The sequence below is a fragment of the Anabrus simplex genome, chromosome 2 (assembly GCF_040414725.1).
Source record: "Anabrus simplex isolate iqAnaSimp1 chromosome 2, ASM4041472v1, whole genome shotgun sequence".
Taxonomy (NCBI): Eukaryota; Metazoa; Arthropoda; class Insecta; order Orthoptera; family Tettigoniidae; genus Anabrus; species Anabrus simplex.
The window spans coordinates 884,680,708-884,697,672 of record NC_090266.1 but is presented as its reverse complement, the minus strand read 5'-3'; the positions used below and the strand labels follow the sequence as shown (position 1 = coordinate 884,697,672).

Below are 16,965 nucleotides of genomic sequence, written 5' to 3'. Positions count from 1 at the left end.
AGAATTGCAGCTTGTTAGGGTGATTTTTCGCACACGAAAGATTCACTTAGTGCGAGTAGTTATCACTGACACTGTCATTTACTGTTGAACACTATTTATGGCGTAATTGAATTTCAAGACGTTAAATGAAGAATCACAGTCCTTCCTGTATGAAATACTATTTAAAGTCGTTACTGAAACGTTCATAATTACACAGTTCACACTTGAAAAGGCAAATCATAGTCTATAATCACAGTCTTTGAACACAGTCATTAAGTCACTAAGGATTATTTTCTGCTTATCTTGTTATTATAACGTCATATTACCTCAGGGAAAGTTCTTAATTTTCACTCAAATTACTGTAAGTCGTATACTGATGTGGCGTGAATAAAGAAATACAGTTCAATACTCGAAAAGAAATGAGTTCTGGTGATTCTACACATTAGTTTCTGTAGAAGTTCAATATCATTTGAAGTAACCTAAGTCTACACGTAATGACATATGCTGTGAACGTTAAATATTTGATATTTGCACTTCAATAAGTTCACTCGTATTATATTCTTAAATGTCTTTTAGAATTAGGCTGTAGCCGCGACGCGATGTACTAAATACAGTGCGACGTCTTTTATAATTCTGTCGGCGATATAACTTCGGGTTCCGGAAATGCGACGGCAAGTACTTTCACCGTGACTGCGCGAACATACTGTACGCGGGTCGGTCTCTCCTCTGTCTCACTCACACTCAGCTGTATACTCGTCCTTGTACTGGCCTGCTTGCTGGCTAGCCTTGACATATATAGATACCAGCGCTGGGAGGGGTAGCATCTCTTGGCCATGTGACCGTGAGTGCGTAATTTCTTTAGACTTTAAATTATTATAACTCAACAACCATGGGATGAATTAATTCGAAATTCACAGGCTTAACTTTTATGACGTCCGCTATGATTCAGCGTTTGTCCCGTTGAAATTGGTTAAGGCGTTGAAAAGCTGACAAAAGAAAATTCTTTTCGAGAAATATCTCTAGGGGAGGTGAGCTTCGAGCGACAGGTGACGTCACTTGACTCCGCCTAGTGCACTCGTGGGATCTGGCACATACTGGAACATTCTTTACATAGATGTTCGTACGTCGGTCGGATCTTTTATGCTGGAATAACGTTTCTTTCGATTGATATGGACCAGGACCTAGGCTTTCCTGGTACAGTATACACCACTGTAGATTGGTCTACGCCAACTTTTGTTGCTATTGTCCTACTAGAATACCCTTCGTGATGCAGAGCTACAATTACAGCACGTTTTTCAGTTCCAATCTCCTGCTTCCGTCCCATTTGGAGGTAATATGGTATGCACCTGATCAGATACACAAACACACTGCTAGCTGCACACAGTGTACTGAAAACTAATGTGAACTGCTTGCTACACAGACAGCTGAAGGAATGAGGCGTATTCGAGTGGATATGTCTTGGGTAAAGACACTTCAGTGTTGTTGTGGTTACTCATCAGCGACCCTCCATGCGGAGAACCGGTCAAATACACGACATGTTTATGCTTATTTTATTATCAAAACCGGGCTATGAGAGATTATTTAAAACTACATCTCTGTTTTAACCACAAATCCATAGTTGAGATAGGTGATAAAACTTTTGACCGGTAGTGTACCTCACAATTTCATCTTTGACTTCTTTAACTCTCTTGGAGCCAGGCGGTAGAACGAGCACCCAGCCTTTAAATTGCCAAAGCTGATCAGGTCAGCCTTTAAAAATCCATTCGGAAGTTGCCAGAGCCGATTACATCGCCCGGCTTAAAAATTCTGTGATAAGTTTTATACATAATTTTGTGGCAACCTATAGTGACGCGCATACTTTTGTGACAACCTATAGTCAAGGGGCTACACGTGATTGTGTGCCTGACCTTGCTTTGTCAGTTGTAAGAGGGTGTTATAGCTTTCACAAGAGTTGTTTCCTGTGTTTACAAATACCACTAACCGGTCAGTAAGAGATTGCTCCTTGCAGTGAGTGGATTTGTCACAGCAAGTGGCAAGTATTTTACGTGCAGGTATTGATGACGATAAATTAACACAGTATTTGGAACAATGCGAAGTTAAGGCGGATGATTTATCGGATAGCGATAGTGAATTTAGTTCAGAGAGTAGCGATGAAATTATACCGGACATGGCCCTGAGATTACCGCAGCTAAAGAAGAGACATTTAATTGTTCCTAAGGGCAATAAAGCTGCTGTGAATATGGTGGTAGATGAAACTAATGATGATGATGATGATGATGATGATGATGATGATGTCTCTGGAGAACATTTTGTGGAAATTTGTTCCAATGAATCCGACAACATTCCTCAATCTCCTGTCTCCTTCCTCGACCTAAACATGCCCCTCCGTGTGATTCTCTGCACATATCATAATTCAATTTACTTTTCACTTTCTCTGTGCTAAACCCTATAGTCACATATAGTCCTATCGTTACGCAAAGGCCGGTCCCCCGCGGGCCAAGTGTAGCCTGCCTGCCTCTCACCTGGAGGACATGGGTTGGATTCCCGGCCAGAACAAGAATTTTTACCTCATCCTGAGGGTTGGTTCGAGTTTCACTCTACCTAGGCTACCCTACATGATTGCAGTTGAGAAGATACCTGAGGGTGAGAGGGTGACTAATGGTCTACAAAAACAATGACCGAGAGTATTCGTCTCACTGATCATGCCTCACCTCGTAAACTGCAGGTCTTCGAACTGAGCAGTGGTCGCTTGACAGGCCAAAGCATATTAGGGCTTTAATGCCATAGATTTCTTAATTATGTATATTCTGTTGTATTGTAAAATTCTTTTTTTCAAATAGATACTAAAACCGAAAATGAGAATACGTTTTTGCTGAAAACAAAAACTATAATATCAACTATTATTTTTTATTGTTTAATAATTCAGAATTATTTTTATACTGTGTTGTCTGCATGTAGAAAATTTCTTGTCAGTATTTGCCATACATCGATACATATGAGCGAATTTTATCGGTGAGCGAAATTATCTGGTTTTTACTAGTGACATGTGTTTGAATTTTTACTTTTTATGTTTTTATTTTTCTCGTTCAGATTAGTTATTCTATAGAATTGTATTTATAAATACATTATACATAATTACGCATATCCTTTTGTATCGTAAATGATTCTTTCCAAGTAGATATTGAGAGAGAAAGTGCAAAAATGCTTTTCTCTTCTTGAAAATAAATGTTATCGACAACTATAAATCAACAATAAAATTATTTTGATTCTTTATATCACTCTAAATCAGTTGTTTTTTCTATAGTCAATATGCAGAAAATTTCATGTTGGTATTTGCCATACACCGCTAGATATACGCAAATTTTAAAATACGTGTATTTCCACTAAAATCGGCCTGGCATCTTACAGTAGTAGAGTGGAGGCGGAGCTCTGGCCTCTTCCAGCTGATAGTGTGCGGCCGACCAAATCGGCTCCTGGCTCCAAGAGGTTTAAAGCGTCATTGTTGCAGACCACTGAATGCATTTTTAAGCTATCTTTGTCTTCACGCTAATGCGGAACATTGGCTTTAGTTATACCGTGTTTTCTTGCCACTGCACAATTATTCTGCATTTCCGCATGTTTAATAACCATTAACTTAAAATTGACATCATAATATCGACACCTGTTCCACGTGTCTTTACAATACAACGATTCATTACAAAAGTATTCCTGCTGTTTGTAAAACTGTTAATTTTACTAAGTGTCGGGTACAGTAGATGCCTTATAACTCTGCCACTGAGTAGCCATGCCCTTTCTAAGAATTCGAAGGCTCGCTTGTTTTGATGCCATTCTGCGGATTTGAGAAACTTTTTGTAGAAGCTAATACAGTTACTTTTTTTTTATCTATTCAGGGATATTGAGAGTCTGCGAGTCTGTCTCCCACCAATTAGAATGTCATTCTCTCTTCACTATTTCCCGAGAATTAGTGACATTACACAGAGGCACTGTACAACTTGACGCCGCGGCTAGCGATGTAGCCCGTAGACCTAATAAGTTAAAGTTTGATGATGAGAAGCAACTGTGGTAGCTGCCATTGGTGTTTTTACTGTTAGGTTGCAAATGCAAGACTACCCTTGATTTCTTACGTGAGACTCTGAGAAGAGAACGTCATCTTGGTTTTGGAGAAATACAGTAATTTGTCTTACAGATCAGCACCCACTTCCTTTTTTCTTATTGGGCGATGTTAATGCCCATCACCCATTATGGGGTTCTGAAATGCCTTGCTCCAGATGAAGAGAGCTGGAACTGTTGATAACAGAGCTGGATCTGTGCATTTTGAATACAGGGGAACCAATACCTTTGAGCATAGTACACGGAACATTAAACCATATTGTCGTTAATCTCTGCAGCCTTGTGCTCGCTCCCCTGCTTCAGTGGGATGTACACGATGATCTCTGTGACAGTGACCATTTCCCATTAATCTTACTTTGTTGGAACAGGAATTGATTGAAGACGCCTCCGCAATTGATTCTTAAATGTGTTGATAAGTTCACATCACTAGCAGACTTTAACGACACAAATAACCAGAGCATAGACAGTGATATAACTTATAATATACAAGTCATTTTTGCTGCTGCTGAGGAGTCCATTCCATCTTTTTCTGGGGTTACTCAACTAAAACTCATTCCTCAGTGGTATGAAGAAATTGCAGCAACTATGAAAGAAGGACGTTGCTCTCAGAAATGCTGTCCTAAGCAGTCTACTGTGGCCAACATGATAACAGTTAACCCTTTGCCCTTCCCCATTTAAAAACGGGTTCCCAGCTAGGATTACCGCGTTTTCTGATGGGCATTTAAATCCCAATAGACACTGCAGCATAAATGTCACCCTTTATAGTAAACAACATACAAGTCAAACGAATAAAGATATTGTAACTTTTTGGCGGAATTGAAAGACAAAATGGATAAATGGTAACTAGAATAAAATATACCCGTAAATAACGAAATTGGCTCCACCTGCAAAAGATTTACAGGAATAATTGACTCTGTGAAGCATTAAAGAACTCCCTCTCCCAAGGCAACGGTCGCCAGGCTCACAGGGCTCCAAACTTGCTTCATTACCTTACCTGCTACTATTTAACCCTGAAAATGAATTTGTGCAGCAGGCCAGGTTTTTCCTTACTCCACCAATAAAAGATTTACTATAAGTTTCACTACTAGAGTTTACTCCCGAAACAAAATAAAACTAAACAAACACCAACAATAATAATCACATGATGATACCAACTCGATACCAACACATCTACAATATATACATCACAGCTATGCATAGTTCTGAAGGCCACACTTCAAATTGATGATTCCCTACAGATATGATGACTGCCCATTCTTAACCTTATCTTACATTAGCACAATAGCACCATTACGGTGAAATCTATTTATCCGGGATCATAACTGTTTGTGAAAACAAACCCAGTCACCTCACTATACTCTGTTAATCAAACGACTTCACCGTGTAAAGAAAAAGAAAAAAAAAACTTCTGTGGGCTACACCCAAGACAAATGCCATATCAAATCAATAAAAGAACGACCAAGCGCTGAACACTTGGCCTACAATTTCTTCTAGCTATAATCAGTTCTGTGCACAACACATTATCTCCAGATTATACCTATAAGACACTACCCACAGTGTGCATTTCCCAGACGCTGACTTTCAAAAGAGCACTATGTAGCGTCTTCCACCAACTGCTCACTGTGAAGTTGTAATTACCAAGTAATGCACTCGTAATGGTAATGGTACAGTAATGCAACCGTAAAGAACTCTTACAGCAAAGATTTCATAATGGTAATCGTTATCAACAGCAACCGCAGTGGTCATGAAGAGTAATAGTAATCAACTCGTTGCATACACGCACGAGCTCCAAACTTGCTTCCTTACCTTACCTGCTACTATTTGACCCTGCTCCACATGGCTGTCATGTCTGCAAAAGTCCACTGGAAACAACGCTACCACTGAAACATCTTCATGCATCCCTCAGTCAACGCAGGCTTTTTCAAACTCAGAGCCTCCGGATTGGTTACCAAACTGCCAATACACAAACAGCGATCTTGCACGTTCATCCACATCAATGAATTATCATCTTCACCTACATTTCCCGGGTTTCTAAACCACTTGTTGCAACACTTTTAACTGACTTCAACCGTCTATTATATTAAATCAATAAAATTAAATTTCCATCTGTTTGATACTGTACATTTGCTTTAAGCAAATTAATTATTTGTAGTACATGTTTTGTTCCTCAGGAACATCTTCAGTTGCATTACATTGCATAGGCGAAATTACAAAGAATTTTTTCTTCTCAAAACTTCTTAAAAAGTATCTTATTATGCTTAAAATAATATTCATTTAAAAAAGATAAAAATAATTAAAATATATGAGGAGGGTTGAATGGGGTGGTGAAATAGGAAGGGAAGATGGATCTACTTATGTTTCACTTCAACAAATGTTAAAAATCTGTTAGTATACAGCACTTTTGTTCATCTGTGATGTGTATGTTTTTCCTAGTTGTTCACTTTTATTTAATTTGAAAAAGAAATTTTTCATTTTGAAGTTCCATTCGCGTTTTTGTGGCTCCCAAGTGACATGGGTGTATCAGGAAACAAGCTAGCTGAGAGGGCTGCCAAGGAGGCAGTCTCATTGCCCCGCAGTGCATGACAAGGTTCCAGCCAGTGATATTCATTCCCAGCTGAGACATTTGGTGATGTCCCATTGGGAAATGGAATGGCAGGCCACCCCTCTCTCAGATAAGCTGAGAACAAATAAAGGAACAACAAGGGTATGGAAGAATTCTCTTCAGGTTTCTAGAAGAAAAGCAGTGGTATTATGTCGCCTTCGGATCGGCCATGGTATAACAACGCACTTCTATGTACTGAAGGGAGAAGCCCCCACCGGTGTGTACTTATGGCAGTCATCTGACCATATTACACATTCTTATGGATTGTGTGGCCCTGGCCGATCTGCATTGTAGTCCAAAACATCCGAGTACCATCTCTGTCGTTCTACGGTGGAGGGATTTGGGAGTAATTTCCTCAAACTCCCCAGGGGACAGAATGGTAGACCATTGATAGGAATGTAAAGGACGATTGAGTGAAGGAGCATGGAACCACAGATAGTACAATTGCTTATAAATTTATTATTGTTTGACTAATACACTTCTTAAAAGGAATCTATTGTTCATTAGTTCGAAAATTGAAATTTAATCAACAATTAGCTTGAGCTTGAGCAAAAGCCACAGAACAGCTATACAGATATTTGAAACATAAGACCAGTGTTTTGAAATTGTTAAACAACTTTTAAAGTTGAGAATTAGGTTTATCTGGATGAGTGCCAGAATTTGGCAATACAAGAATACAAGAGAAAGACCAAAGTCTAAATTACAAAAGCAACATTATTTTGCAAATAGATGAGAAATTTAGGAATGCCACAAATTGGCATTAACAGGTAAGAGTAGTTTAACATTATATAGCAACACTGGGCAGTTCAGTGATTAGCATTAGGAAAAACCATGAATTGGCAATAAATAAGTACCAAAAACAGCACATGGCTGATCAATTAACAACATTAACAAGGGCCCCACATGGGAAATAAGCATACAAAAACAGCATGGGGCTGGTAATTTATTATGTCAACTCAGGTTGATCAAAGCTTAAAAGGCAAGCCTTTAATCATGCATAGTTTCCCAACCAGTGGCATACAAAGTCAAGTGCTATGTCTCTTAAAGAGAAAGTAAAATATCTCCTATTAGAAATTGAGTGTTGAAATTTAGAATTATGCAATAGCTTGGCATTTAATGGAAAATCTCTGACGAATGATACTTAAGTCCAATTCTTCTGGTTGGCTCTGGGTAAATCCATCTTTTTCTGGCTGTGTTTATCTTATCGGCTTGCAGGTAGAAACGGAACACAGTTTACAGTCTGCAGTAGTGTCATGAAGATGAAGAATGCATGAGGATAGTAATAGAGTTCAAGCCATACAGAATAATAAGGCTGGCTACGTGCTGACACACACAGAATATGTAGCCTACAGAGTACTCTTCTGTGTCTCTCCGGTCATTGAGAAGTGCATGACAGAAGCCCCAGAAAGACTGCTCCTTTTATTTGAAAGAGGCCTGGCAAAGGACTTATTAAGAAATAGAACTGAAAGGATACTAAAACTAAGATTACCCAAAAAGGAAGTAAGAATCAAAAACTTTTTTTTTTTGCTAGTGGCTTTACGTCGCACTGACACAGATAGGTTTTATGGCGACGATGGGATAGGAAAGGCCTAGGAGTTGGAAGGAAGCGGCCGTGGCCTTAATTAAGGAGCAGCCCCAGCATTTGCCTGGTGTGAAAATGGGAAACCACAGAAAACATCTTCAGGGCTGCTGACAGTGGGATTTGAACCCACTATCTCCCGGATGCAAGCTCACAGCAAGCGCCTCTAACCGCACGACCAACTCGCCCGGTAACAAAAACATTAAGAAAAATATAAACATAGGCCTTAAGAGAATCTTTGTTTAGGATTTAAATAAATAGCCATTGAAAAGGTAGCAAATAAATAATACAGAGGCACAGAACCAGTAGAAAACAAAGTTGCCATAGACATTACAGAGTGACATGGAGAGTGACCTCCAATGAGAAAATTCAGAAAAACAAAACAGGAGGAAGACATATTTGGCCTCAAGCAAATAGGTGGGACAGTCCTAAGTGAACCACTGAATAAAGTTCTGCAGCGTCAAGGGCAACTTGTAAAAGGATGATTAAAGAGGCTCCAACAAGGGACAAGCGAGTAATAACTTTAAATTATGCATGAATAGGTACTGTAAAAAGTACATATCAGTAAACCATAGTAAATGAGGATATAGCAAAATCTATTAGTTAGAGATAGTAGCTACCAGGATCTTAATGTAAATACGAACATACAGGATGACGAGCAGTTAGTAGACCTTGTCATTCGTTTTGTGAGGGATAGTGGCCTTTTTAACCATTTTTAGAAGTGAATTTTCTATTTGTTTTCAATTTTTTTATTGTTAACCCTTTGTTATTCTCTTAACTCTCTTTTAGTCTATCTTTGTATACTTTTAATGTGTTTCTTTTTACTTATAATTGGAACGGAATATATGATTTCATTTCAAAGGCAATGCGTTATTCCATTTTAGTACATTTTAATCTATTTTTAAAAAATTGTATGAGAAAAGCATTGCAAATTAGATACACTGATTATTTTAAAAACAGAGTCAGTGTGTAAATTTTTAATTTGAATTATTATCACATTTAGTTTCTTATATCATTAGAGGCTGATGACCTAGATGTTAGGCCCCTTTAAAAAAATCATCATCATCATCATCTGATGTAGGTTTCTCTGTACAATGCAAAAACCACACAAAAAGGCAGAAAGTATGGTCCATCTTAAAACACTGTACCCTTTTACATAGAACAGAGTCAACATTCCTAATCATTGTTGCTGCTTGAGTCATTAGTCCATACACTGGTTTGATGCAGCTCTCCATGCCACCCTATCCTGTGCTAACATTTTCATTTCTACATAACTGGTGCATCCTACATCTGCTCTAATCTGCTTGTCATATTAATACCTTGGTCTACCCCTACCATCCTTACTGCCTACACTTTCCTTAAAAACTAATTGAACGAGTCCTGGGTATTTTAAAATGTGTGCTATCATTCTATCTCTTCTTCTTGTCAAATTTAGCCAAATCGTTCTCCTCTCACCAATTCGATTCAGTATCTCTTCATTCATGATTTGATCTATCCATCTCACCTTCAGTGTTCTTCTGTAATACCACATTTCAAAAGCTTCTGTTCTCTTTCTTTCTGAGCTACTTATCGTCCATGTTTCACTTCCATACAATGCCAAGCTGCAGAAGAAAATCTTCAGAAACATCTTTCTTATTCCTACATCAATGTTCGAAGTGAGCATATTTCTTTTTTTAAGAAAGCTCTTCATTGCTTGTGCTAGTTGTATTTTATGTCCTCCTTACTTCTGATATCATTAGTGATTTCACTACCCTAGTAACAATATTCATGTACTTCACTTAAAACTTCCTAATCTAATATTACCTTCATCACCTGCCTTCGTACGACTGCACTTCATTACTTTTGTTTTGGACTTATTTATTTTCATCTTGTATTCCTTACCCAAGACTCCGTCCATACTATTCAGCAACTTCCCGAGATCTCCTCCAGCCTCAGAATAAACAACAATATCATCAGCAAACTTCAGGGTTTTTTATTTCCTCTCCTTGGACTGTGATTCCCTTTCCAAATTCCTCTTTGATTTCCTTTACTGCCTGTTCTATATAAATATTGAAAGGGAGTGGAGACAGACTGCTGACTGATTTTTATACAGATTGTAGATAATTCTTCGTTCTCGGTATCTGATCCCAATCACCTTCAGAATCTCAAATAGCTTGGTCCAATCAACATCATTGAATGCCTTTTCTAGATCTATGAATGACCGGGCGAGTCGGCCGTGTGGTTAGGGGTGCGCAGCTGTGAGCTTGCTTCCGGGAGATAGTGGGTTCGAACCCCACTGTCGGCAGCCCTGAAGATGGTCTTCTATGGTTTCCCATTTTCACACCAGGCAAATGGTGGGGCTGTAACTTAATTAAGGCCACGGCCGCTTCCTTCCCATTCCTAGGCCTTTCCTGTCCCATCATCGCCATAAGACATATCTGTGTCGGTGCAACGTAGAGCAAATAGCAAAAGAAAATCTATAAATACCATGTACGTGGTTTGTCCTTAATTCAATCCTCTAAGATCAGACGTAAAGTCAGGATTGCTTCACATGTTCCTACATTTCTTCTGAAGCCAAATTGATCTCCTCCCAACTCAGCTTCAACTTGTCTTTCCATTCTTCTGTAAATGGTACATGTTAAACTTTTGCAGGCATGAGATACTAAACTAATGGTGCAGTAGTTTTCACACTTGTCAGCACCGGCTTTCTTGGGAAGAGGAATAACAACATTCTGGCGAAAATTGGATGGCACTTCTCCTGTCTCATACATCTTACACACTAGATGGAATAACTTTCCCATGCTTGTTTCTCCTAAGGCATTCAGTAATACAGAGGGAATGTCATCAATTCCAGGTGCCTTGTTCCTATTTAGGTCTCTCACAGATCTGTCGAACTCTGACCTCAAAATTGGGTCTCCCATTTCATCAGCATCCAGAGCCTCTTGTCCCAGAAACAAATCATCTATGTCTTTACCTTGATACAACTGTTGGATATGTTCCTGCCATCTTTCTGCTTTGTCTTCTTCCCTAGAAGTGATTTTCCATCTGAATTCTCAATATTCATGTACCTAGATTTACTTTTAGGGGCCGATGACCTTCGATATTAGGCCCCTTTAAACAACAATAATCATCATCATCATCATTATCATCATCATCATCATCATAGATTGACTTTCTCCAAAGGTTTCCTTGATTTTCCTGTGTGCAGCATCTACCTTTCCTAGGACCATACAACCTTTAACATCCTTACACTTCTCCATCAACCATTCTTCCTTAGCTGTTTTGCATTTTTTGTTCACTTCATTCTTTAATCGCCTGTATTCTTTTCTGCCCTCTTCATTTCTTGCATTCTTGTATTTTTGTCCTTCATCAATCAGGTCTAGTATCTCCTGAGTTATCCATTGATTCTTAGTTTATATTTTCTTCCCTCCCTAACATTTCTTCAGCAGCCCTACTGACCTCATTTTTTACAACTGTCCGTTCTTCCTCTATTGTGTTTCCTTCAGCCTTTTCATTTAGTCCTTGTGCAATTTGTTCCTTGAAATGATCCCTCACACTCTTTTCTTTCAACTTGTCTAGATCCTATCTCCTTGTATTCCTTACTTTCTTCAGTTTTTTCAATTTCGGATGGCATTTCATGTCCAACAAGTTGTGGTCAGAGTCCACGTCAGCTCCTGGGAATGTTTTGCAATCCAGTACCTGGTTTCTGAATCTCTGCCTTAATCATAATGAAGTCTATTTGGTACCTTCCAGTGTCTCCAGGTTTCGTCCATGTATACAGCCGTCATTTGTGTTGTTTGAACCAAGTTTTAGCAAGGACTAAATTAAGATCAATGCAGAATTCAACCAGCTGACTTCCTCTTCCATTCCTTTGTCCCGATAATTCTCCTACTGTATTATCTTCTCTTCCTTGGCCTACCACTGCATTCCAGTCTCCCATCACAATTAGATTCTCATCACCTTTTACATATTTTAATAAATCGCACCAACACAGATAGGTCTTATGGTGGTGATAGGACAGGAAAGGCCTAGGAATGGGAAGGAATCGGCCGTGGCCTTAATTAAAGTACTGCCCCAGCACTTGCCTGGAGTTAAAATGGGAAACCACGGAAAACCATTTTCAGGGCTGCCAACAGTGGGGTTCGAACCCACTATCTCCCGGATGCGAGCTTATAGCTGCACACTCCTAACCGCACAGCCATCTCGCCCGGTGAAAGACAAGTTGAAGCTGAGTTGGGAGAAGATCAATTTGGCTTCAAAAGAAATGTAGGAACACATGAAGCAATCCAGACTTTACGTCTGATCCTAGAGGATCAAATTCAGAAGGACAAGCCCACGTACATGGTAGCGTTCGTTGATCTAGAAAAGGCATTCAGTAATGTTGATTGGACCAAGCTATGTAAGATTCTGAAGGTGATTGGGATCAGATACCGAGAACGAAGAATTATCTACAATCTCTATAAAAATCAGTCTGCAGTGATAAGAATTGAGGGCTTTGAAAAAGAATCAGCAATGCAGAAAGGAGTGAGGCAGTAAAGGAAATCAAAGAGGAATTTGGAAAGGGAATTGCAATCCAAGGAGAGGAAATCAAGACCTTGAGATTTGCCGATGATATTGTTATTTTATCTGAGACTGCGGAAGATCTCGAGAAGCTGCTGCTGAATGGTATGGACAAAGTCTTGGGTAAGGAGTACAAGATGAAAATAAATAAGTCCAAGACAAAAGTAATGGAGTGCAGTCGAACGAAGGCAGGTGATGCAGGAAATATTAGATTAGAAAATGAAGTCTTAAAGGAAGTAGATGAATATTGTTACTTGGGTAGTAAAATAACTGACGATGGCAGAAGTAAGGAAGACATAAAATGCAGACTAGCACAAGCAAGGAAGAGCTTTCTTAAGAAAAGAAATTTGCTCACTTCAAACATTAATATAGGAATTAGAAAGATGTTTTTGAAGACTTTCGTGTGGAGCGTGGCATTGTATGGAAGTGAAATATGGACGATAACTAACTCAGAAAGAAAGAGAATAGAAGCTTTTGAAATGTGGTATTACAGGAGAATGCTGAAGGTGAGATGGATAGATCGAATCACGAATGAAGAGATACTGAATCGAATTGGTGAGAAAAGTTTGATTTGGCTAAATTTGACGAGAAGAAGAGATAGAATGATAGGACACATCTTAAGACACCCAGGACTTGTTCACTGGTGATAAGTGGTGTTCCTGGGTTCTGAATCTCTGCCCAATCATAATGAATCATAATCATCGCCGCCATAAGACCTATCTGTGTCGGTGCGATTTAATAAAATATGTAAAAGGTTATGAGAATCTAATTGTGATGGGAGACTGGAATGCAGTGGTAGGCCAAGGAAGAGAAGATAATACAGTAGGAGAATTCAGATTGGGACAAAGGAATGATTTTTATACGGATCTTTTAAGGAAGTGTAGGTGGTAAGAACGGTAGGGTTAGACCAAGGTATGAATGTGACAAGCAGATTAGAGCAGATGTGGGATGCAATAGTTATGTAGAAATGAAAATTTAGCACAGCATAGGATGGCATGGAGAGTGGCATCAAACCAGTCTATGGACTGATGACTCAAACAAACAACAACATATCTCGTAACAAGGTATGGTATTGAAAGAATTGTTATAATTGTTATTGTTATAATTATTATAATAATTGTTATAATAATTCTAATAATTCCATATTATGAAACTATAATTTTTAGTACTGTTCATTGGAATTGGATAGTGCAGTTAAATTAATGGCATTTGGTCTCCGGAGAGTCCTGCTGCAGGTCCTTCGAGATAGTGCAGTGGTAGCATGTAAGAATGAATTTTCCGAACTTCCATTCTTAGAAACTAATGTGTCAGCTGATGTGGTGTATTTCCTTCTTGGTTATTTAAGGTTTCAAGAAGTGCAATCTAAATTTGTGGTTATTATCTTAAAAGGGTTGGTGAGGAAATGTGTTCATTATTTTTCTTAAAGTAGTTCACACTTGCCTTTACATTTTGATTTTGTTTTTTATATTTTCAGGTAATTTCAGCTGTTGTACCCATGCAGGAATTGCTTGGTTACTCCTCAGACCTAAGAACAATTACATCAGGGACTGCCTCATTCACCATGGAATTTCATGACTACAGACTGATGTCACTTTCTGACGAAGAGAAAGCTCTTGATAATATAAGAGGGTTGTAAATATTTTGTATCCAATAAAAATATCTAGTCATTTCAATACTCCTGACTTTTCATGACAGTTGAATGCCCCCAAGCACCTATCTTCCCCCATCTTATATTGAGTGCTGTACGGTAATGGTTGGATCTCTAATAATATACATTAATGTATAATTAACGTTAGTGCCAGGCCAGGAATATCCTGCTATTATACATGACAGTAGATATTACTAGCCAATACCAAACCTGACAAACTAAGGGAGAACTAATGGCTATAATTGAAGCCTTTGTGGTTGAAATGCCACATAAATTCCTCAAAAAGCTACTGCTTTGCAGGTGTGGCAAAGGACTGCCAAAGGCTATGGGAGTCAACCCCAATAGAAAAGAACTCTATTGTTCGGGCTAGCAGGTCAGTAAGAGGTTTGAAATTAGCGTTCAATCAAAATCAGAGCCTCAGAATGCAAAATCCTCAATTAAGACACCTGCAGGAGCAGACTTATGCAAGGTATAATGGCTTACAGACTGATGTTAGGCAGGGTTGGGTGAATGTGCACCTATCTTGGAGAGGACAGATAACACAAATTGGGACTGTCAATATACTCAGCCTTTCAGAAAAATGTGAAGAACTAGTGGACCTCATGGAAAGAAGGAAAATTGCAATTCTGAGGGCTGAGGTAAAGGGACAAAGAAGCTGACAAAACAGTACTCCCTACACTGGCAGTGTAACAACAAAGAGATGAAGAACAGAGTTGGATTCATCATGGCAAATGACCTGGAAGGGATCACTGACATCGAGTATATCATTGAAGGAATAATGGCAACTGTGAATCTAGAGCAGGAAAAGCTAATGCTGTTACAGATGTATGCACCACTGGCTGGGTGCAACCAGGATGGTAAAACCAAATTCTTCAATGATCTAGAAAAGGTCATCCATGAAAATGGAGCCATCATCACACGACAATTGAATGCACAGACAGGGAACATCTCCTTGGCTTCTACATGAAAAATAGCTGGTTCAAGAAGAGAGTCAGTTACAAGGTCATGAGATACGGTTGAGATCAGCAGCATACAGATTATGTCATTGCAGATGAAAAAAGTAGGTTTTGTTTTGATTTTTTACATTGCACCAACACAGATAGGTCTTATGCAGTGTTCTCTGTAGGACGTTTTTAATGGGCGCATCGCCCGGCTCTTTCAACAGACCGCCTAGCTAATGTAACCTAGATAAGTGCTAGTTGCATACCTGCCAACCCTTCCGATTTACCCGGAAACTTTCCGGTTTTTAACTCGTCTTCCGATTTTCCGATTTATTTTTACTTCTTCCTATTTTTGACCAATATAACCTCTAGTACGGCCAATACTCTTCCCCTAGGATCAAGGATAAATTCTTATGTGCTTGTGTAATTTACGAAACCTCATTTTCAAGCGTATTTATTTGATGCTTTATTTCGTGAGTTTTTCGTCCTTCGCCTTCGTGTATCGGGCCAATCGTCCTGCAAGCAAGACAGGCTAGCGCGCGGTAGCAACTCAGTTAATCGGGACGAAAGAATGAGTTTGTTATTGTATTGTTCGCGCGCTGTTAACATCGTTTCTGTGCGTAGTCTCGTCGGAGTTGTAGGCCACGTGTTTTTTCTTGCATTTCTATGCGCCCCCCCCCCCCCCTTTCTGTCAAAGTCGTATGTTAATAATGTATGGGACATATGTTTTGTATGTGGTAGTTTCGCGTATTTAAATGCATAATGTTAATGAGTTGAATGTTTTTAAGGGGGTTGTGTCGGTGACGGTTTCTGGTATTTTCTTTTCTCGTTATGGTAAAAAAATATAACAAACGTTATCTCCCAAGTGTTCAGAAATACCTATAAATTTCCGTTAATTTTACCGTCTGATAAAGGAAACTACCGTATTTTCTCGCGTAATTAATACCCTTGCATAATTTACGCATCCCAATATTTTTGGGACCAAAGTGGAGAAAAAGAAATGTTGACGTAGGCCTATTTGATGCACCCACAACTTCGAACATCCCCATCACGCAGCTCCGGGTGGGTTTCGAAATAAAGATATAAACTACTCAAGTAGCAGGCTTCCTATTGCAAAAGCGGGCATTCCAAATACAGGGCAACATGCTGTTAATAGTCGGCAGGAAATCCCACTGCACTAGTTTTACGAGTGTTTCGGGTACGGGACATTCTGTGATCTCAAAAATGTGTCAGTCCACAGTATTCGAGTAATACTGCATCATACAGACTCGCGGTGATCAGTTACGCAGAAACATAGGGGAATAGGACAACGGGCAGCAAGTATTCAGTGTCCAAATGAAACGTGCGCTACCGCTGTAACAGAAGTGCACTTCAAGCGGCCAACAAGTCTCGCTCGCAAAGCATTTCGCGGACCAAAAAGCGGCTAGTTTCCGCAAGTAGAGGAGGATCTGCTTAAATATACGATTTTGTTACGCAACGCTGGATAAGCCGTTTCTCGCGAAATGCTGTATCTTAAAGAATGAGAAATAGCCGCTGCACATGGAATCAGTGTCTCGGATTTGAAGGT

At 39.2% G+C, this 16,965-nt stretch overlaps 1 protein-coding gene across 2 annotated transcripts in view; it reads left to right on the top strand.

Annotated features, from left to right (window-relative positions):
• Positions 1-14,484, top strand: part of mRRF2 (mitochondrial ribosome recycling factor 2) — a 370,843-nt gene extending 356,359 nt beyond the window's left edge. For both annotated transcript variants that reach the window (XM_067139519.2, XM_067139520.2), the window contains exon 14: positions 14,284-14,484. In XM_067139519.2, the coding sequence (XP_066995620.2) occupies positions 14,284-14,445 (162 nt within the window). In that variant the 3' untranslated portion in view covers positions 14,446-14,484. The remainder of the gene's footprint in view (positions 1-14,283) is intronic.
• Positions 14,485-16,965: the final 2,481 nt, after the last annotated feature.